At 42.4% G+C, this 22,388-nt stretch overlaps 1 protein-coding gene across 5 annotated transcripts in view; it reads right to left on the minus strand.

Moving 5' to 3' along the window:
• Positions 1-9,209: 9,209 nt before the first annotated feature.
• Positions 9,210-22,388, minus strand: part of HOMER2 (homer scaffold protein 2) — a 63,994-nt gene continuing 50,815 nt past the window's right edge. For all 5 annotated transcript variants that reach the window (XM_064668900.1, XM_064668898.1, XM_064668897.1 and 2 more), the window contains 3 exons: positions 20,278-20,388; positions 17,530-17,610; positions 9,210-16,125 (listed from right to left, as the gene is read on the minus strand). In XM_064668900.1, coding sequence (XP_064524970.1) covers positions 15,937-16,125; positions 17,530-17,610; positions 20,278-20,388 — 381 coding nt within the window. In that variant the 3' untranslated portion in view covers positions 9,210-15,936. The remainder of the gene's footprint in view (positions 16,126-17,529; positions 17,611-20,277; positions 20,389-22,388) is intronic.

Here is a 22,388-nt window from a genome sequence, read left to right on the forward strand (position 1 = left end):
GTGGATTCACTGTGCTGTCATTTTAGGATACTGCTATGAAGTAACTGTTACTAATATCATGGTACTCTAGTTTTTGATAGCAACTGCACTCTCACTAATGTTATATGTAAATGCTCTTATTTTCTCAAATATTTATGAATTGTAATTTGGTAACAAAATTGCAAATACAGTGCTTTAATTCCCTGTTTAATACAGAGCAGCAGATCTGTTTAATCAGCACAGTAAAGACGTATGCAACAGTTTTCGAGAAGCAGCAGCTGGGGGTTCATCTTTTGCCATTTAAGCACCTACTGCTGCTTGGATGTCAGAAAAAAACCAAACTTTTTTTTGTCCACTGCAATCCAACCAAACAAAGACAAGAGCAGCAGCAGCACCGATCAGTTCTTACTCATCTTTTCTGAGTGATGTCTGCAGAGGGGAGCTGGGCACAATGGGGCAGTGCCCCCACACCTGCTCTCTCTGAGCCAGGATGGGCATGGGGGAGCAGGGGAGAATTTACTGCACATTCAGACTTCAGCACCCCAAATGCTGAGCACTTCACGTAGACTGGAACTGAAGACAAAATCTGGTCATTCGAGAGCAGAAATCTCTTCCCCAAGGATACCCTGGGCAGAAGGGGTCTTGGCCAGTGGGAGGCAGAGGGGGCTGGTGCTGGGGCTGCGAGCTGCCCTCTCCCAGGCCGTGCCCTTCAACAATGCAGTTATTTAAAGCTGAGGAAAGGGCGCAGAGGCTCGGCTGCCTTCCTGTGGCTGGTACCTCCTGCCAAATGGCAGCACAGAGCCCTTTAGTGGTTTAATTCTATTGTTGAATTCTTAACTACAGTGCTAGGACATTAAATGCAGCAGTTTAAAGTACGCAGAGAATGAGTTGCAATTTCTCCAAGAAATCTTACAGCTTTGGGGGGTTTAACAGCAGCAATTTTAATCATGAGAGGCCATCTGAAGATCAGTGTCACTGGACAGTGATTTCCCCTGCTTAGGGGTTTCTTTTGTAACTGAAGCTCAGCTGGGGCTGATCTCAGGTGTTCAACAGATCTCTCTACCTCCCAGGCTGAAAAATACCCTTGAAAAGCCACTCAGAAACCACTGAACCCACCTGTTTTCTGAAGCCCACTTAATTTGCTAGACAGGCAACAAGCCTGCTCTGGAAAATGTGCTGCTGCAATTTTCTGGTTGGTGTGGAAAATTGCACCTCTATCAAGTGTCCTCACCACCTGGTTCACCAGCAAAATTTAATGGGTGCTACTCAGCAGAGTAGCTACTGGAGCACCAACACCCCTGGACATCAGAAGCATGACCAGGGTAAACACTGGGAGCACTGGCATTAGCCTAAAGAGGAGAAGAAGAGAGAGCAGTTTTCAAATACGTTAAGAGGCTGCTGCAAAGAGGAGGCGAGTAATTTGTTCTGTGTGTTCACAGGGAGATAAGGGGCTTAAATTATAGCTGAAAGAGTTCAGGGTAATGATAGGAAAACCTTTCTAACAAACAGAGCAGACAGGTGCAGGGACAGGTTGCCTGGAAAGGTATTGGAGTTTCTGTCGCTGGAAATCTTTAAGAGCAGGTTAGATAAACACCCCGAGGCACTGCTGGTAATGGAGGCACTGCAGGGAGAGGTTTGCGGCCCCTGGCCAGCTGAGCTCAGTGTCTGCTGCCTTGAGGCTGTTTCCTCTGCAGGGGAAGCCACAGCTTGTTTTCTGAGAGATGCCTAAATGTAAAAAGGCTTGAAAAAACCTTTCTGAACCACCATCAGATTTTTCTTCTGGCTCTCCATGACCATGACTTGTCCTGTACCACCAGCACTGGGCTCTGGAAGGAAGAGTGGGTAGGAAATGACCCCAGCGCCCTGAGGCTGATTTACCCCAGGTTGATGGGACACTCAAGAAAAGCCACCTGCAAGGGTCAAGAGGATTTAATCTGGATTTGAGCTCAGGCTTTAGCAGATGCATTCCCACACCAACATGATCTGGCAGGTTTGGTGCAGCTGCTGGTGCCATGCACAGTCAGCAAAGTACAAGGGCTGATGGATGAAACAAGAGAAACTGAAGTAGTAGGTTGGCTCTGTGATACCAGCTCTATCAGTTTAGATTAATATTAATCTGCAAAAATACTGGGACACCTTTTTGACATTAAATACCCTTCTTAAAATAACTTATCATGGGCTAATAAGCGAATCCCTCAGTGGTTATAGTCTCCCCTGACTGTCCAGCTGCAGAAATTTATTTGTTTAAACTGAAAAAAATACAGTTGTCTGTCTTTAAAGAGTTAATAATGCACAGATTTGCTGGAAGTCCCAGTAATGAGATAAAGAAATCAATTTCTATAAATCAGTATCACTGTGGCTTGTGATCTCTCTATGATGTGGGCAGTCCAGACAGCAGCTGCCAGTATTTTTAGGGAGGTTTAAAGTTAATGCATTCAAAGACTACTTGGTCTGACTGAAAGAATTTCACTTTGAAACCCCAGTGCTTTGATCACAGCAAGAGAGAAGTCATGGCTGTGGTATTGGAGCATGGAGCACTGTGGCCATAGCTGGTAATGCCAGTGTAGCTATGGATTTGTCAGCATTTCTGTCAACATGCTGCTTTTAGGGATTTATGTCCATAGCTAACCCCCCCAGCTCAGTGCACAGGGCTGACTTGCATGCTAGATACTGATTTTTTTCTTTTCTGCAAAATGGTACTGTATTGAATAAATCAAGTCTGAAGTGATCCAGAATGATCTTATAGGGTCTTGAGCAAGTACGTCACATCACTTGTGCACCTGTGGGGACTATGGGGGACCATGGAATACACTTGAATATATGCAAACTTGAAGTGGTGCCCATGAAGGTTTGCAGGGTAGCACCCATGATCCATCCTTCGATCACTTCCACTCCCTTCTTTTATCCCTATAAATAAAAAGATGCACATGGACACCAGGAACAAGAGGGACAAAGAGGATCAGTATGAATGCATTCATTAGGACTTACAAAAAGCTGGAAAGTGCTTCTTTTTTCAGTCCTCCTCCACAACGAAGTTGGTAGATAAAAGTGTGCATCCTTTGGAGAAAATGAGACCTAAGTCTATGCATGGATTTAATTCCAAAAGCTCCAAGAGCACATCTGCGCACTATATGCCATAATAATGTGATTGGTAGGCAAGAGGGACACATTGTTTCAACTAAACCCATGGTGATGATAAAAGATGAATGGTATTGAAGGCATTATTTAATAAATGCCACAGCAAACCTTGGCAGCAAAAGCAGCTCAGAACAATATGTGAACGTATCCCTGGAGGAAACATTCAAAACGGCTCCAGAACATGGCATTTTTTTCCTGGCAAAAAGGTATGTGATTTTCATTCTCAACACGTCATGCTAAACTGAGGGCAAGAAACAGCACAATTAAATTTGCTCAGGTAACAGTGACATTAACAGCTCAGCTACTTGTGAAAATGCTTTGTAAAACAAGCCGTCTCTAGCAAGCCTTTGCTTTTGCAGTAACAGTGAGCCACAAACTGCTCAGAAAACATATTTAGCAAAACTACAGTTGCTCATTTTCCACTAGATCCCCATCATGCCCCAAATCCCCATTAAAGTGCTGAGGAGAGGGGGGACAGCAGCCTCCCCAGGCAGCTGCCTGCAGGTAAATCATGGTCCTGTGGCTGTGGGTCAGGGCCAGCCCTGAGTAAGGGCCTTCTGGCAGAAAGGGGCCACATTGGTCCCCAGCCCACAGCAGCATCCAGCTCTGCCCTGCCAGCACCCAAAGGGCCAGAAGTCTGGGGAAAGGCTGGCCAGGCTGCAGCTTGGGGGAGAAACTCAGTGTCCTGCCAGGAGACTGGGTTTCCCCCCACTTGAGCATTGGTTCATCACTCTTAGCATCTGAAGACATTTGCACCTCCCTTCTATCCCAAGGCAATAGTCTAAACACCATCCCACGGATGTCTTTGCAGAACCCAAGGGTATTTCTCTGAGAACCAGCAGCAGTCTCTGCTCCGCCCCCGCTTTCCATCCTCTTCTCACCCAGAAGAAGTTGAAAGGCAGCCAGCTCCGATGCCAGCAGCGTGGTATCTGCATGTCTCGGCACCATGGCAGTGGGCACTGCAGACACTGGGGGTGACAAAATGAATCTGTCCCACTCCTGGAGACATGCTCGAATCATTTATTCATCAGCAAGTGAGTCACTGCCCTTCCCACAGTCTCTTCCTGCGAAGCAGAGGTGACAGCGAAACAGGATCAAGCGCCTACACGTCCCCAGCCTACATGGCGAGCTCTGTGCCATCCCTTCCCTCCCGAGCTGGCAGCCCTGCTAGTTTGGAACAGAAGTCCTGAGAAGTGTGCAGGAGTGAGCAGGCACACAGGGTGAGGAGGCAGCAATGCATCCTGTCTGCTCTGCCAAAAGGAGCACTTCGCATGTGTGAATGCTCCGTGAAGTAGGGAAAAGGGAAAAGGGCTGCACAAAGAGGAGACACGGCCTGTGCTGTGCGTGTGACCCCTCTGTTCCCTCCTGCCATTGCTTACCAGGGAGCACTGGTGCCTCTGCCCACACATGAGGCAGCTGCCTGCTCCCTCAAGGGCAGGGGCTCCCCAGGCCATACCTGGTGTCAGAAATGGGACTGGCTCTGTGGACCAGCATCCATCCCTGTGGGATGACTCCAGGAACAGCAGCAGTATTCCCCATGGTAATGTGAACAGAAGTCAAGCAGGGCTGCAGTCATCTGTAAAACTGTAATTAGCTTAAATTGGGCAAGGAGACATCTGGACCAGAGGTGAAGAAGGCAACTAGAGACAAGCATTGTTTTCCCTTGATGCAACTCTGCTGAGCCTGCTGGGCTCCATTGCAGTCACCTGGTGTGACCCAAAGAATGCCTTGGGATGAGCCATGCCAGCACTGCTCCAGAATTTGCACAAAATGTGCCAGTCTGCACGACAAGGGGAGTTCAAATTTATTTGCTGCAACACTGTGCTTCTCAGTTCCTGTTCATACACTGCCATCAGTGCTGGTGTTGGGTTTTATATGTATTTATCACACAAGCAGAAACAAGGCGTTGTAAATCAGTAATAGCCCATCCATTAAATTTCTTTTCCAAAGAGGAACTAAGTATGACCAGCTATGTTGGTTGATCCAGAAAGTATAAAAAAATCAAATCCATTACAACAATCATAGCTAAAGAAAATTGCCCAGAGTTTGTTCAAAAACCTTTGCAAGTTGGAGGTTTCACCTGCTATTTCCAGTACCCAGTTAGAAGATACAAAGTAGGGCAGATGAAGTTGTGGATTGTCAAGGCATGCTGCATCTCATCTTAGGGAGGGACTTGGACACTGGGCTCTGGTCATCTTTTATCTGAATCAAAAAGCCTATCAGATGCTACACACCCTGATGTAGAAGAGCTAGGCTGCAGCATAGCTCTGCCCCTTCCCCTTCATATTTTTATACATCCCTGTGTCTCTCATTCTTGACCTAAAGCCATTCTCTTCCACTGAAATGACTGTGCTGGTGACCACAGGACCTCCACAGCATTAAGGAGAGAGTGAATCACTGCAATTTCTCAGGTTTCAGAGTCAGGGATTATCTTTATAAATGCACCCATCACTGCTATAGATAGGCAGGATTTGAAAGGCATAAATACTTTGCTTCTTTCCTGGGTTCTTTGTTCTTCAGGGAACTCCAGCATCCTGTTTTGTGACATTCATCTTCAGGCTAATGAATGGTACAAACCTGCATCCAGAGAAAAATGAAAGCCATGGCTAATGGTAGCAACAAAATAAATAGCAAAAGCCTAAAAGTAAATAGCTTTGAAAACTGATACGTTTCAATGTGACATGATAATGCAAAAAGGTTCAGTGCTGGTGTTATTTATAATTCCCTGAATGTCTGAATTCCCTCCAGCCAGCATACATTAAGTACAATCCAGGGCATATGCAACAAATCATATTCAATGATGAAAAGTCAGGAGAAAAGCAAGAGCTCAATCTCTCTTGATTACAGCAGCCACAGATTTGTTTTTCATAGACTGCCAGTACTAATGAATGGAGAGGACATGAAAGGAAAACAAAAATACTGAAATCAACCTGCTTCACATGCCAATAGATGTATCTGCTCATAAACTTGATTAATTAAATGCAAACCGTTGTCAAGAAATGTTGTTCAGGGTATTTAAGCCCTCACTCTGACTGCAGTATCCAGCCATGTGTGCAAGTATAGCCCTGGAAAGCTGCATAGGATTTAGCTCTGGGATCCTGGATAACAACCACTGCTGCACACAAACACAGGAGGGTATGTATTTATGAAGAGGTCCATTTTACGGTGAAGAACAGCAGGTCCCAAAAGCTCTGCTAGAGCACGATTGGTTCAGTAAGATGCGCCTACTGTGCCTGTACAATTGGGGTACAGCCACAAAATCAGAAGCTGGGCCCCACTTGGCACACAAATAACTCTGATTTTCAATGCCTAGTTTTCCATCTAGAGATCATTTAATTTCAGACAGTGCTTCTGAGAAGATCTAACAGTTTTGAAAAGTTATTGAAATATATTCAATATTCAAGAAAATTGTTAAAACCCAGAGGGAATTTCATAGCACGGAGATCTGTGTTTGAAATATTCAAAGGCAGAGGTCATAATTAAGTACCACTTGGCTGCAGTGATCTGTTACATGTTCCCAGCAATGCATTCTTGCAATAAGACTGGAATGTTTGCCTTGCAAAGGTTAGTTATGCTTTTAAAATTCACCATGTCTCAGATCTGCCCAGCCTGAGACAGCTCTGTGGCAGCGCTGCCCTGACGCCTGTTAATGATAAAGTGGAAAGCCCTGTCCCAGGGCACTGGCACAGCCCTCGCAGAGCTGCTTCACGAGCCTTTGGAGGGCCATTTTTAGCGTTGCTCGCTGAAATCAAACCTGGCAGTGCACCTGGCAGGGTGTTTTTTTCTGCTTTTGAAGGATGGTTGGACTTTGCTCCAGTGGGCTCGGTGACCGCAGCAGGGCTGCACCACTGCTGCAGGTCAGAGGCTGAGCTCCAGCCATCACCTGGCTTTGCTTCTTCAGCTGCCACTGCTGCATTTTTTATCTAACATTAACATTTCAGTCATTCTCAGGAGAAGGTTAGCCTATTATGTATTAGGCTCACTGATGCTGCTGTTCTGCTCTGGTTAGCAACGCTGATTATGTAAAGGATATTTAATGTTGTAAATAATTAAAATGCTTTACAAGATTTTGGCTATTTTTTTAGGAGCAAAAAAGAAATGAAAGAAAATATATGCAGTGGATTTGTGAACAAATGCTCAAGTCTTCTAGGAAGTGGGGAGACAGTTAATAATATATAATTAACACATCTTCCTTTCTTCCCTTGTTGGTGCAGACATGCCTTTAGATGAAAAGCACTGAACATTAAAAATGTGTGGGACAGAATAATGTTGTATTTTATGTAAGTTCAGCCTTGTCACCAGCTACATGCTGCATGTGTTACAGAGAGAGTAAGCCTGTTCCTGCTCAGGGATCTCATCCACTGTACTGTCTTTATACAGGCCACCCCCAGGGTGCCATGGTGGGTTTTTTCCTCCAAAAGGAACTAAGTTATGGCCTAGATTTTGCTACGCTATTGAAGGAACTCAAGATAGCTAAAAGGAATACGTATTATTAAGTCGCTCATCTACTTAGGAGTGAAACATTCGATTTGAAATTCACCTCATGTTTTTGTCAGACATCCCGAGGTGGCACATCACAGCTCAGCAGCCCAGAGCCAGGTTAAAATGCTTTTTAATGGGTAACTGCAGAAGGGCACATCCATTGAGGAGGCTCATGAGCTCTCTGATAGGATCCAGTCGAATGTGAAAATTGAGGGATCACAGACAGCAGCAGCAGATATCCCTGCTGGCAGCATCGTTCACCACGGCTCCCAGACCAGGCTGTTTCTTTTGGAACCATCGGTCACCTGCATTACAAACAACTGGCAAGGAACAGCCTTTCACACAAACCAGAGACTTCCCTGATGCTAAAAATGCATCCAGGATCTAATGAGATGAATAGCCTACAGAAATGCCAGGTGTGCCTGTACCGAACAGGCACCTCCACACAGTGGCAGGAGGCACTGCCCCATGCACGGCACGGTGCTCATGTGGATGAATGGAAATGTGTACTGTGGGACCAGCAGCTTCCTAGGAACAGAATGATGCTCGCTCCTGATAACTGTAGGTGATGAGCTGCACACACAGGTGTTATACTAACATTTATAATTATGCAAATCCAAATAGATAAATGGGGGGGGATGGTGTTTGCCAAGAATTAGAGACCGTTACTTGCATTTTACTACAACACATGTAAGCTGGTTTTGTAGCTGCTAGTTATTCAGGGATTGCCAGAATTTACTGAACTGCTTGTCAGAGTTATTGATGGCTCCAGGTAGAAAAGCTCTGACAAAAGGTCAGGGGCAGACAAGTTTCTCGCTCACCCCAAAGTTGACATTTGCAGCCTTGTAGCCCAGAGTAACAAAGGCACAATGAACCACAGCCATTTAAGTCTTCAAACCTCCTTATTCCCTTTGAGAAAGCCTGGTCTGGTGCAAACCTTGCTTCTGTACAACAAATACGACAGCGCTGAGAGCATCACTGTGCACTGTCTGTAGATGGACTTCAGTGTTTTCCCCTACCAGGAATGTGCTGTTGAGTGTGGACTGTGTCACTGGACACCAGCAGGGACTTTTGGAAACAGTCTCATCTGAGAGGCTCTTATTAACTGCTATATGCTGATGCAGGAAATTGGTGTCAAAACATCCCTCATTTCAATGCAGAGGGTTACTTCTGAGTCCTAGGTAGTTTCTTCAGAGAAAATACCAGCTCCAGCTGGCACCAGGAATCACAAGAGTGTTTTCAGTCCTGAGCATGCCCCAAACAGGATGCCAAAAAGCTGCCTCCTAACTAAAGGCCTCTCTCAGCATGCAGTAAATCCAAAATTTCATGGTCAAATATTTATAGATTCTACTTTTTCAGTTTAGGTATGTAAGTATCACCCTAATCCTGAACCTCCCTCTGAGTGGACTAACAGAATAAAGGGAAACAAGACAAACATTTTAAAGCTCCACCTTCTGAAAAAAGAATTTTTAAGATTACCAAGGCTTGATACCATATGTATAGATCAAAATCACATTCTTCTTATCAAAGGACAGCATTCACTTGAGTTCAGACTTGCAGCCACAAGGATGTTGGTTTTCTGAAGTCAATGAAGACACCGAGACAAGAGATTTTACTTAAACTATATATTTTTACATAAAACAACTTTATGTTACAATAAAATCAGATAAAAATCACAAAGTTATATAATAAGTTCATAAAGAAAAAAATCAAGTTTTCCTTTTAGAGATATAAAACCCAGCATTTACTGCTACTAGGAGTCTAAATGTTAACATTGACTGTCTATGGTCAATTTGAAAAAAGAAAAAAAAGAGGAAAGTACTTTTTTACAGCAGACAAAATGATGAGGTAAGAGATGCTTTTATGATGATCCAACTGTAGTAAACACTTCAGTTTTCATTAAACCATATACTAAATATAATAAACCCAAATAAAAAGATACATTTAGAGCACTGCAGTGTTTTCCCACAGTTGTATACCAACAAATTGTCAGTCATTCACTAAACTTTACTTGAAACAGTAAAAACAGGGTGTATGTTTATCTTTAGTACTAAAATCTCATAATAATCTAAATATTTTGGTATAGCAGACCACACTAAAACACTCTCAGAACTTTCAACTACAAGGGATATAGCATGTTAAAAATGATGTGCTTTGTTTGCCATTCATGATGAGCTTTATAGAATATTATGTTCATGAACACTATTAGGCAATTAAATGAAAACATCTAAATGCTGCAAAATACTCTTTTATTGAGCATAGCTCCCTCATCACATATCAAAGTTAATCAGCACACTGCAAACTTAGAAACTTATTTCACAAATCTTACATATCGGTTCTTTTAGCTTTAGTATATGGCTAAAATAATTATTGCTGACCAGTGTTAAAAAAACCCCAAACAAATCCAACCCAAACAAAAATACACCAGCAAACAGATTTTTCTCAAGTGCCTTTCATGTGTGTACCATTAATATTAGTTACTAAATGAACTAAATTTCAAAATGTGCATATAAAATTTTTGGAGGTATAGGCACCTTCATCTGAAGACTGTATGTTCATGCTACCTGTTAAAAAAAAAAAAAAAGAAAAAAGAAAAAAAAGAAGAGCTAAGACAATACACAGTAGAAAATCAAAAAGGTTGGACATCCAAAATCCTCCAGGGACACAAGCAAAGCCCTCCTGGCCAGGATCAGCTCTGTCCACAGCCTGCAGGAGAGCCCTCACTTGGGAAGCACCTTTGTCATATTTATCATTCACCTCCTCACTCTATTTCACTTCAGGTACCTTATTATTTACCACAGAGAATGGTATTTAAGACGTGCAAACTTCATGTAACTGTCAAGTTTACATTCTAATAGCGAGACTAAAATACTGTCAAGCTCCCAGGGCACAGGACTCCAGGCACAACATCCCTGGCCAGGCTGTGTAAGCCAGATGGGGCTCTCCCACTGGTGGTGTGTCTGGATTAAACATCCTGTGGCTACATATTGTTTTGCCTGATGCACAGGTGCTTGTTGAACACGATCTATGGAAAGAAAAATTACCTTAGGGTAGCTCTATGTCTTACCATTGCTAAATTGTGTCCACAACCAGACCCTGCCAGCCCAGCCATGGAGTCCTTGCTGCCTTTCAGCCCCCGTCAAAAGCTGAACCTGCCCTTATGCAAGGTCCCTGGTACTGCTGAGGCCCTGTAGGACAGCAACAGCTTTTTCTATTTTTGGCTGCAACTGTGTGATCATAACCAGTGCTGCAACGCTCTCACACTGCTCAGCATTGTGTGTGAGGACATTCGCCTTCCATCCCTCACATCACCACCTGTGTGATATGCTGAGGACTTTTTGATAATTACAGGCTTGACAAGTCCAGAAGTGCCTGAACAAAGGTGGGTGAGCTGATGGATCAGTGTGGCCATCCAGACCTTTGGCCCATCCACAGCTTGTGGGCAGAGCACCTTTCACCAAAGCCTCTGCTGAAACAATCATCGAAATTAGCTGCTGCTGCTGACCTTTCCTTACACCCCTTCTCTTTGGGTTCAGCATTGGTCACACACTAAGCTAAGTGAGGTGTTTCACCCTTATAGCAGTTTTATTTTTGTTAATCCATAGGCTCAGGAAGACAACACTATATTCTTTACAAGCCACTGATGCTTCGAAGGGTTTTGCAGAGATAACGCTTTGGAAGAGCCTAAGGAAGAGCATGGTCTTGTAGCTGAGAAACTCCCACCACTGCAAGGTGGTGGCAGTAACAGAGAATTTTCCTTCTGTTACTTATGAAGCCACCAAAGGCGGCAAAAAATTAATAAGGGAGAAAATAAACACTTGGGAAAAAAATTGAACAGCATAGAGAAGAGTGCAGAAGCCTAAGGACAATTTAGGCTTCCTGTGCCCAACAAGCCACCCAGCAAACACAGGCAGGTGAGCACCTGCCTCAGCACCACAAATGCTCTGGCTGGTACCCTTGGAAAGCAATGGCAGTGACAACAGGCAGAACAGCAGAAACCCTTCCCACTCACCTTAATTTACTGGGCAGCTTTAAAAAAAATGTTCTCTCTAAATTGTTCAGATAAAATAAAATCAGGTGTTTGTCCAGAAAAAAGACATTGTTTAAAGAACATTTGTTTTCTGGGGACAGATGCACCCAGCATAAAACTGTTTTTAAAACGTGAATCTTTTGAATACTAGGATACAGAAAGGGAGAGGTGGCATGGAATTCCTTACAGGAAAGACAGTTTTCTTCCGGTGAGCTCACTTAGCAAAGGAGACACCAATTAGATGTAGATAGAACACTGTAAAGTACTACTTTTGCTGAAAATACACTTTTAGGCCAAACAAAACTACTTGTGAAGTTGAGTTAAAATTGGCAAATAAAGATTCAGCCAAATAGTAAAAAAGAAAAAGGTTAACCTACTTTATTTTGAGGTGTGAAACAATGTTTCAGTTCTTCATTTTGAAATAATTTATTTCTAGTATGAGACTAAGGTAATTTTCCAAAATGTGATGTAACATATCCAATGGAATATTAGATATGAAACAACTGAAAACAATTAATGTATTTTTATTTCACTGAATATTTTTTGGTTTTGTGCTAATATGAAGTAGCCCTGTTTATTTCTCATTTTGGCCACCAAAAAACATTCAAACCCCACCATTATTCAGCAGCTCTAACACTAGCTAAAAGAAGCGACACAGCCCAGAGAACAGTAAGACACTCTCTGCCCTGGTGTCAGCACAGATTTTTCTTCCTAAAGCCCCAGCGTGGCAGGATCTGTGGTGGTGCAGCCAACAGAACTCAGCACAAGAAGTGCCAAGCACAAGACCTTTGTTAAAAAAAGACTGTGTGAGGTAGGAGAGATCCTGCCATCAACCACTTAGAGGGAGAAACCTGTGTCCAGAAAGGGAACTCAGGGTGGCCCAAGGTGAGACTCAGCCTCGTATAAAGACACCTCCACTCAGGCTGGATGCAATTGGAGCACTGACCAAAACATTGCTGATGGTATTTGGAAATCAGGATTTGCCCAGCACTGTATAACAAAACCAAAGTCTGCAGACCCTCTCTGGGACAGGGGTGCAGGGGTGAGCATTTCTTTGCCCCAGCAGCATTTGGGGCCATCCCTCAGCAGGTTCTGCCAACTGAACTCAGGGCGCCCACAGGAACAGGCTGAGTTCCAACTGTGCACAAAAGGTGGATTAAATGCATCCATAGGATGGTGCCTGCATTTTGGTGGGGAAGGCTGGCTGCCCTGGTGCTCCCACCTGGAGGGAAGAGGCATTTCAATGCATGGACGAGTCTCTGAGGAGCAGTGTGAGGCTCATGATTTGGCACATGGGTTATTGCTGGGCCATCACAGAGCGTCGAGGAATAAGCAGTGTGTGACACCGATGGTCCCTGCCCAGCAGCAGCATGGGATGCCAGTCCTGGGGCAGGAATGGGGCCAGGCCAGAGAGGGCAGCTGCAGCTGGTGCCCAAACATTCCTGAGAGCATGCACTGCCTCTTCCTAGTACACTTTTGGCTTTTGAAGAGGAAAAATACAATGAAAGAGAAAGAAAGGCTAAAAGAGATGGAGTTTGGGGAAGTTTTTAAGTGATTATACATAGAAGCTCTCAACTTGCTGCTGCTGGGAAGGAAAAAGTAAGAAGGCAATTATAGCAAGACCTTGGATTCTTAAAGGATAGAGTTTCCCACAGCATAGAGCTGTGTACAGGCATCCTTAACAACTCAACATCAGAGCAATAGAAGATAACGAGCAAATACATACATTTGGGACAAGACTAGAAGAGACAGGGCAGGGATTTCTCTAAGAACACCCTCATCATTCCTCTGGTGGGCACAAAGCACCCAGAAATAACTGCCTGTGTCAGAGCTATGCACTGGCTTAATGTGCCAGCATTAAACTCCATCTGTTAAATCAATGCAATTCCATGGAAACACTTCTCTTGCAATTTAAGAGTGGCTTAATACATTCCTAATGAACTGGATCTGAGATAGACCTGACTAAAGTGGGAAAAAAGATCTGGATTAACCCCAATAATATAATTTGTTCACAGAGTCTTTTGCATCCTTTTACTGGAATCTAACATGCTAAAAACATAGGTTATATTAAAACAAAGAGGGGAGCCCTAAGACTACTCAACAGGAAAAAGAAGATGGAGTGGAGTCCTTCATACAAAAGCAATGAACCACTGCGAGGAGTAGGGCTCTGACTGCCAGTACTTCGTGCAGCTCTTAGTTGTGTTATGCTGTGATTCCCAGCTGATGCAGGGAACAAAACCAGCATGGGAGGAGAGGAGAAGCAGGATGAGCTGCCTGATAAATGCTGGTGTATATCCCACTTTCTATCAGATAAGGAGACTAAAAACGGAGACTACTTGTGCAGAACCACACAGAGTTTCTGATGTCATTTTCATTTTGAGAAGTCTGATCTAACCCCCACATTATGCAACTGTTGAATCTTCCACACTGGCAAAGTCTAATTTTCACACGCCTACATGTTATGTACCTGATCTTTATTTTTATTTTTAAATATCAAAAGCATACAGCAATTCTGTTTTAAAGAGACTTAAATGGTCATAATGGTTATGAAAGGTCCCAGCTTCACATCCATTGTTTAAAAAGAGTAAAAGTAAAAATACTCAGAGTCCAGTCTGAAAAACAGGCAACAAAGATAATGTAACAGATGAAAAGAAAATTCAAGGGACAATTGCAGACAGACCCTATCCCCACCATGGGGATTATATATTCAGGTGCAAAAAAGTATTCAATGCATGTTTCATCTATAACCTATCTTTCTTTCAAAGGTCACTTTAATAATTGAGATGTGCCAAAAAAAGAAAAAAGCCCCTAAATTCAAAAAAAAGCATGGCCATTTTACATCAGTCACTGCTGGAAAGCACTAACATGGTGCTTAACCAAGAAGCAAGTAATAATGTCACATAAACAAAAGTACTTTCCTGAATTAATTCAGATCCCATGTAAACACTCACAAACCAGGTTGTGAAAAAAGAAGAGAAAGAAGCTGAAGGAAGTCCTAGGGAAAGAGCAAAACTTGGGCTGGATTCTCCTCTCTGGCCCATTTTACATTCCTATCTGTAATTAAGTGAACTTCCTTCTCACTGGAGGCCATGGTATGACCTTGCATTGCTCAAAGCACCCTTAGAGCTGCTGAATAACCAGTTCAAGAATACAACAGCACTTCTGCATCTCAGGTTGGGGTGGGGGTTTTTTTATACATTATAACTTGGTGACTAATTCTCACCCTACTGCCAAAGAATGCAGAAATCATAGGAAAGGATTTTCATTTCATGTGGTCATGGCCCTGACAGACTTGTGGGCAGAAACTTGCTTCTGAGTAGCACCTTCAAGTTACCTTATAATGCTTTTATGCATTGTCTCCTTCTTCACTGCTGCAGAAGTTAATCAACAGTGATCAAGTTGCACAGAGGGGCATGAGTCATGTACAAACCAGCAACGTATTACTTTTAAAAATAAATATCTGGTCCCCAGACTCAGGTGGGCATTTTTCAGAGATGCACATAATGAAGGGACTGTATGGGTTCAAAACTGAAGGCTAAAGAGAGGTGATGCTGCTAAGCAAGAGAAGCTGTCCTCACCAACTGGGTAAGACTCATGACTTCAAGAGCTGAAACTCATTTCTACATCATTGACTTTGTGCTGTATGGGTCCAGGCAAGCAAATGTAACCTCTGTCAGAGGTTATCTGAAATCCACTGCACTTTGGGTTTTTTGGGGGGTTTGGTTTTTTTTTTGGTGAATTAGGCCTGATTGACGTGGTCCCTACAGATCCTGGTATCTGTGTGAAGTGATTCACTTGACTGCAGCTCACCACAGGCACATTTTACAAACTGCAGGAGCTCCAGATAATCTCTCTACTCCTCCAAGGAATAAAAGTCTTTGTTGCTAAGAGTGCTGATAGTTTGGACAGGAAAAAGACTTGTTTTCTGTTTCTATGGTTGCAACAGCCCTTAAGAAAGATATAAATTTCCCTGCAACAACTAACTGCATATTCATTTTAAGGTAGATCTAGTTCCAGATTCCTGAGACAGAACCCTCTACCTGTTCCCAATCCCACAAAGCCAGAGCAGCAATATAGAAAGTTTCTAATCTCAACAGAATTCAGTGAGCAGCACGATTGGTTTGGTAAATAAACAAACAAAACAAGAAACCCACCAAAAAAACCCCCACAGCAAATGTTCAGTCTCTATATACAAAACCAATGCAAACAAGTGGAACATTCTAGTTTATATTTCGTAAAACACATGTTTGGGATCAACAAAACATCAAACATCCAGACCCTAGATTACAAAAAAGATCTATTGCCATCTAATTGTCAACCCCAAGTTTAGACAGTCCTTGTCGGAAATCATGTAATTCATCTATCTTCCCGTCTAGTACATCTAAAAAATTCTTTAATTCAGTTTTAAGGTTGGTCTGCCTGTGTTTACTCTCTTCGACTTCTGTCCTTAGTGTTCTGACTTTCTCTTCAAGATCTTTGTTCTTTTTCTCAGCAGCCTTAAAGACAAAAAGACAATAAGAGGAATCATGGAGACGAAGGATGAACAGCATTTCATACTTTAAAGCAACAAATGGCAGCTGGGCTGTGCAAGTTTGCTTCAACTTCTGCAAACTGATTAACACAAGCACCTTCGAAAGCAACAGACATGTGCTAGTCCGATTAAAAGGAAAGAAAGCCCATACAGGAAAGGACACAGATTAACTGGAAAAGATGCTTTGCATCAAACTTTGTCATTTGGTTGATATCTTCAAATTTAGCTGGATTTAAATCATGCACTGTGCATACATTTCTGTCATTGCTATAGTTGCAGAATTAGACACTGTGCCACCAATTACATACAGAATTATCTGTGGTGGGTTAACCTTGAAAAACAAGCTTAGAAAATACTGTCTGAGGAATAAAGTTGCTTTATTCAGCACTTTTGGATTTATTGGTAAAGTTCCACTTTGTGTGAGCACTCAGGCAAGGAATGGGGTAGCCAGGTAACTCTTCCCTTGCTGCACTTCGTTCAACTATTTTCCCCTCTCTTACACTCTTCTGCGTATTCTTCTCTATTTCACGCATGTAAGCTCATGCTTATTCTCACAAAAGCCACAGACCACATCTTCTACCATACTGAACCAAACAAAATTCATATTTTAGCCATTTCCAGTATCTGCATTCCTCAGCAGCCTTCTAAAATATTTTAGATCATTTAGGTTATCAGAGTGATGGGATTTATTGATTGGATTTCACTTCATTGATGAGACTGCTAATATTTATTCTCCTTTCATGTATTAATTCATTGCATTTAAACAATCCCTGACTTGAGGAAGTGATGCCCAAAGTCCAGCTGCTGGCTGGGGCAGGGCTCCCACACCCCTTGAGCTTGGCTCCAAGCGAGCACCTCCCAGCAGAGGAGCCACATGTGCACAGCCAAACGCTGCTGGAAAGGGATGACACAGCACATAAATGCATCCTCAGGTGAACTTTTATTCCTGATGGTGTGCAGCTATGCTCATCTGTTTCTTTCCCAAAAGCCTTCCCTGGTGCCACTGCAGCAATTAGCCCCAGGTCTTGGATTGCTGCTCAACACACAAGGCTGTGGTGCGGCTCCACCAGCTCAGAGCAGCAGAAAATACAGGATACAGGACAGCCTGGAATCTGCAGGAGACAGATGAAACATGATCCCAGGCAAACCAATTTCTGCAAACAGCAAGGCAAAGAAACAGAGGTATTTAATTACTCCTATGCTGGGAAGGGCATGGTGTATTTTGCATGCAATTAGCATTTTTTGCTTTTACAAACTGGAGCTCTTTTGCCTTCAAACACTGAAGTCTGAACAGAGAAATGCATATAGCTGTAAGAAAGAAAGTAAATGTACCAACTTTTTTAAAATTAATTTCACTGCTAAACTGTACCTGTAATTGTTCAGATACAGATTCACATTCTGACATCAGCTCTGGTATAACTTCACCCTGCTTTCGGAGCTCTTCCAGTTCCTTTGAAAACATAAAAGAAAAAAATAATATTAGTGCAAGCTTCAATTTAAAACATAATGGAAATTTGAGATGATGAAATGGCTTTGCATATTTTATTGTATTCTGCACAGTATTTGGATGGAAAATAACCAAAATAACTTGTCTGCATTCCAAAATTGCTAATTTTCTACTCAAATACATTTTTTCACTGAATTTTATACTTTGCATTTCTAAAACAGACAATGCAATCCAATCTCTAGCATGAATGCCATTAATTATATTAATGAAATCTTAACCTAAACCACATACCTATGCAAAAGATATATTAAATAACAGAGAAATCTGAAGGACTGTAATGCTATAAGCAATTTATAGATGGTAGCAAAGAGCAAATCACACGTACATTTTCAATCATATATGACAGCAAATAGAAAGGCCAATGGCAATACCAGCTGCATATATAGAGGCATCATACAGAGCACAGTTGTAATGTGCTCTCCTCCATGGTACAGCTCTGAGAATCACTCCCCTCCCCAAAAATCTGTATTTGGTTCTGGCATCACTAGCTAAATACAGCAGATTAGCTGAAAGGAGTTAACAAAAAGAGCAACATGCCTTGATAGGAGTCCATGTCTCTGTTGGAAATTAAGACAACTTGACTACATGAATACCACAAATGAACACCACCAATGTGGGTAGTAGGGAAAGACTCAAAGAAAGGCTATACATTTTTGCAGAAAGATTGTTTGAGGAATCTGAAAAACACATTTGCAACTCCAAGAGAAACTCTGACCTGAAAAAGTGCAAGATCCTTCTCCAGAAACTGCCCATGTAGGTGATGGTCTCAAGAGTAAGCAGGGGTATATCCCTGGACTACCTGGACTTGTGTAAAGCACTTGACAGTGTCCCACACAACATCCTTGTCTCTACATCAGAGAGACATGGATTTGATGGATGAATCACTTGATGGATAAGGAATCAGCTGGATGGCCACATTCAAAGAGTTGCAGTCAACAGCCTGATGTCCAGGTGGAGTCCAGTGACAATTGTTGTTCCACAGGGTTCAGTATTGGAGACAGCACATTTTTTACTCCAGATTTTTTGTGAACTGCACTGAAGAATTTAACTAATGTAAGAGTAACTATATTCAGACAATGTCCCAGCTACTGACATAGAGAAAAGAAAGGGTAACTTACCCTTTGTTTTGAGATATGAACTCCTGTGCATATATATCCGTATCTACATAATGGCTTAGAGCTCACATCTCAAAATATAAATATATTAATACGATATATACACTTACTATATATATAACTACTATACTGTATACTTACCATATATAACACAGTGTATGTACATTTATATACACACTATATATGGTATGTGGCATATGGCATATGACATAGATATACACATAAATAAATATTTCACTAGATATGTCTGTCCTGATTTCCATGTCTTTACGTTTCTCTCTCCTCATTTCCTACATGAAGAGGGTATCAACAGCTTCTCTTACGCAGCAATGCCCATGAGCAGACTTCATGTGGGTTTGAATTCCAGACCATGAAAGGTTATTACTTATGGGTAGTTTAGAGCTAATCGAGAACCCGCTAATGTAAGCATGAATTTTTAAAACAAGTTAGCATATTGTCAGCGTAAATGCAAGACAGGCATGTAATATTTACAAGTCAGTCTATTTTCTAGCTCACTTGGCACTGTAAAAACGTGAATCTTGAGGAAAACACTAGCAGAGAATAAGGGTTATGATACATGCTATTGCCACAGAAAGGTAGGGAAGAAAGAATGACATTTTCCTTTGAAATATAGGGCTGAAAAACATTACATTTATAACAGTGCATCAAAATCCATCTCCCTAAACTATTTCCTTGTGCCACCATAAAATCCCTTAAGAGCAGTGCTTTTAAGAGAACCAGCAGAGATGCTTTAATGGCACATGGCAAACTTGACTGAGTTGCTGACAGCTTTTTCTCTTCAGCCAGCACAGAGCACTTGGCCACTGTAACAATGGAAAAAAAAGAGGATCCCATTTTTTCCCCCACTATCCAGGGGTTTCAAGCCATCATCATAATCCTCCTTAGAAAAATTAATACCCTGTATGTCAAAAATTACAAACTGGGGTACTCCATATGAATCTGAATTTCTCACTCTTGGCATTAGTCCTGAGATCAGAGGGAGACCATAGAACAGCAAAACTGAAGACTATGAGCCATCCAGAAAAAGAAACAGGACTTGTTACACAAATGCCAAGTTATTTTGTAAATGATGTCTTTTTAATGATGGTCCTAATGTCTACAGGAATTTTGGGCATGGGGACTGACAAATTAATCTGTTCTCAGCATACATCTGTCTGGCAACTGGGCAACAAATTTCACCACTCTGGTTCTTCTATTGGGAGTAGGGTTGTATACATGAAAGTATCATGTTTGTTAACCCCTGACAAATTAAACTGTGCCATCACAGCACACAACACATCGTGAAACTGAGACAGAGGAACTCTATCAAACTGTTGCTAAGGAGCTGTACGTGGAAAACCTAGAAGCAGGCAACCCAGAAACACCAGGCTGCTTCTGGCTGTAGGTGAGCCACTCCATAAATCTACACCCCAAGAGAGAAGCAGACAGACCCACTCAAACATGAAAATGCCATTTCAGTGTTCAGGACACTCACCAGCTCTTTGTCCTGAAGTTCTGTTTCCAGTTCTTGGAGACGTCTACTCAGTTGCGCATTTCTTTCCTTCTCTTTATTTATTTCATTGCACTGTTCCTCCAGTTCTTCAATCTTTAAGAAATATCAGACATCAGGTGAAATTTTTCAATTTTCTGAAAGTCTGGGGCATGATGAAATAGGCATTGGATCTGTTTCCTAAATCACAGCATTTGATTCACCAAATTATCACTTCTTTCCTTAAAAAGAGCAAATTTACACATCCACTAGGAAGCCCTGGGTCTGTATTTATTCTCTGTCACAGTCTCTCATGTGAGTACTCAGGAATGCACAAAACACTGAGCTCCTAAAATAAGTGGAGCTGGGGATAAAATCTGCACTTCACTTCTATGAAATCAACACAAGACTACAAGACTACAAGGAGAAGAAATATCTCCATCACTCCCAGCTTTGCCTCCTTGGGGGTTGCTTATTATTCTAGCTGGTGTACAAGGGACAGAACATCAAAACTGCAGGGGAAGAACCAGTTCAGAGCAACGTGAGCCACTTTGTTCTCTCGCCCAGGGAGGTACTTTGCTCTCTCCATGCCTCCTCCTGCCAGCTCTGGACTCAGCTCCCAGGAGATGCACTTCCCACAGGCCAATGGGCCAGCTCATTAAAGTATGTACTTTAATTCTCAGCTTCGTGTTGCTTTGGGATTCTAACTTCACTCATTTGAAGGTAGAGCAATATGCAAAAAATTCTGACCTATTTAATAAAGGAGAAGGAAGTTCCCAGGGTGCTGCAGTGGTGCAGTGTGAGTGTTGAGCAAGGAACCTACTTGGGGAAAAGCTCAGAAAACCTCCCTCTATAGAAAAAGATGGCACATTATACAGACAGCACTGCTGCAGTCCAGCTAGTCACTGGCATGATGACTTTGCAGCTGTAGCAAGGCAGTGTTTTAATAATCTCTTCATATCTAGTACATCTATTGGGATGTATCATGTTTCATCAGTTAATTTTAATTAGAACAACTTTTGTCTGCAACAGTATAGGAAAGCAAATAACTACACTACAAATTATGCCATTTTCTTGTAATATATTGTTCCAGTCTCTCACTTCCCCCTTGTCCACAAGAGACTGGATATAGGAACTCAAATCAAGTAACAACTAATATTAATTTGTTAATACAACATCAGTTAATATGGCTCTGGTTTGATCTCTGCATTACCACTGTGCACACATAGAACACGTGAGAATAGACAGCTGAGTATCTGCCTCAGGAAAAAGATTGCTCCTCATGGATTTTCAGTGCCAGCAGACAACCCAAACCACCTCCAACACTGAAATACTACTTGCAGCTACTGACACACAGAAAGGCACGAAATTTCTTCCTTCTTTGAAAGCAAACACTAAACGAAAAATATCCTCATCAGACTGATACAATCTGATCTCTAATTCAAATGTCCCAGTGATCCATCTAAGCAAGAAGGAAAAGGATGCAGCTTTTCCAAGACATTAGGGATGAATAAAGTGAAATTATCCCTTCAGGCAGTGCTTATGGAATCCAGGCTCTCCTGTGCCCAGGCTGGTGCCAGTCCCATGTGGAGCTGTTGCAGAAAATGCAGTATTATCTGAAGGATGGTACCAATGACTACTCTAAACTGAGACTTCACAAATTTAAACCTCTGAGTTGTTCTCTGTTGTAACCATTGCTAACCCTCCATCTTAACACTACTGAGAAATGTGCTCAGTAATGAAGGGCAAAAGGCTTTTGACAGTGCCTCTTGGCAGGTTTCTGGATGTGCCAGGTGTTAGCGCTGGAGAACCCGGCTCAGAGCCCACAGTGCTGAGGAAATAACTCAAATCCTCATTCCTCTGCATGTTGTAGGGATTGGCTTCTAATACTGAGTGGTTCCCAGCTTGGTTTCCTCTGAGTAACCAGGTGATAACCATGTCTTCTGCTCATTCATATCTATCAGTATTTCAGTGAGCTTAGAAAGGAATATGCAATAGTAACCCCACTTTTAAAACCTTTCTGGTTTATGATCCCATCCAGCAATGCCTGCTGATGCTAAGACTCTCGAGGCAGCGAGCTTCGTGTGATGGAGCAGCATTAGTCTTCCTGATGATCC

The sequence above is a fragment of the Pseudopipra pipra genome, chromosome 12 (genome assembly GCF_036250125.1).
Source record: "Pseudopipra pipra isolate bDixPip1 chromosome 12, bDixPip1.hap1, whole genome shotgun sequence".
Classification (NCBI taxonomy): Eukaryota; Metazoa; Chordata; class Aves; order Passeriformes; family Pipridae; genus Pseudopipra; species Pseudopipra pipra.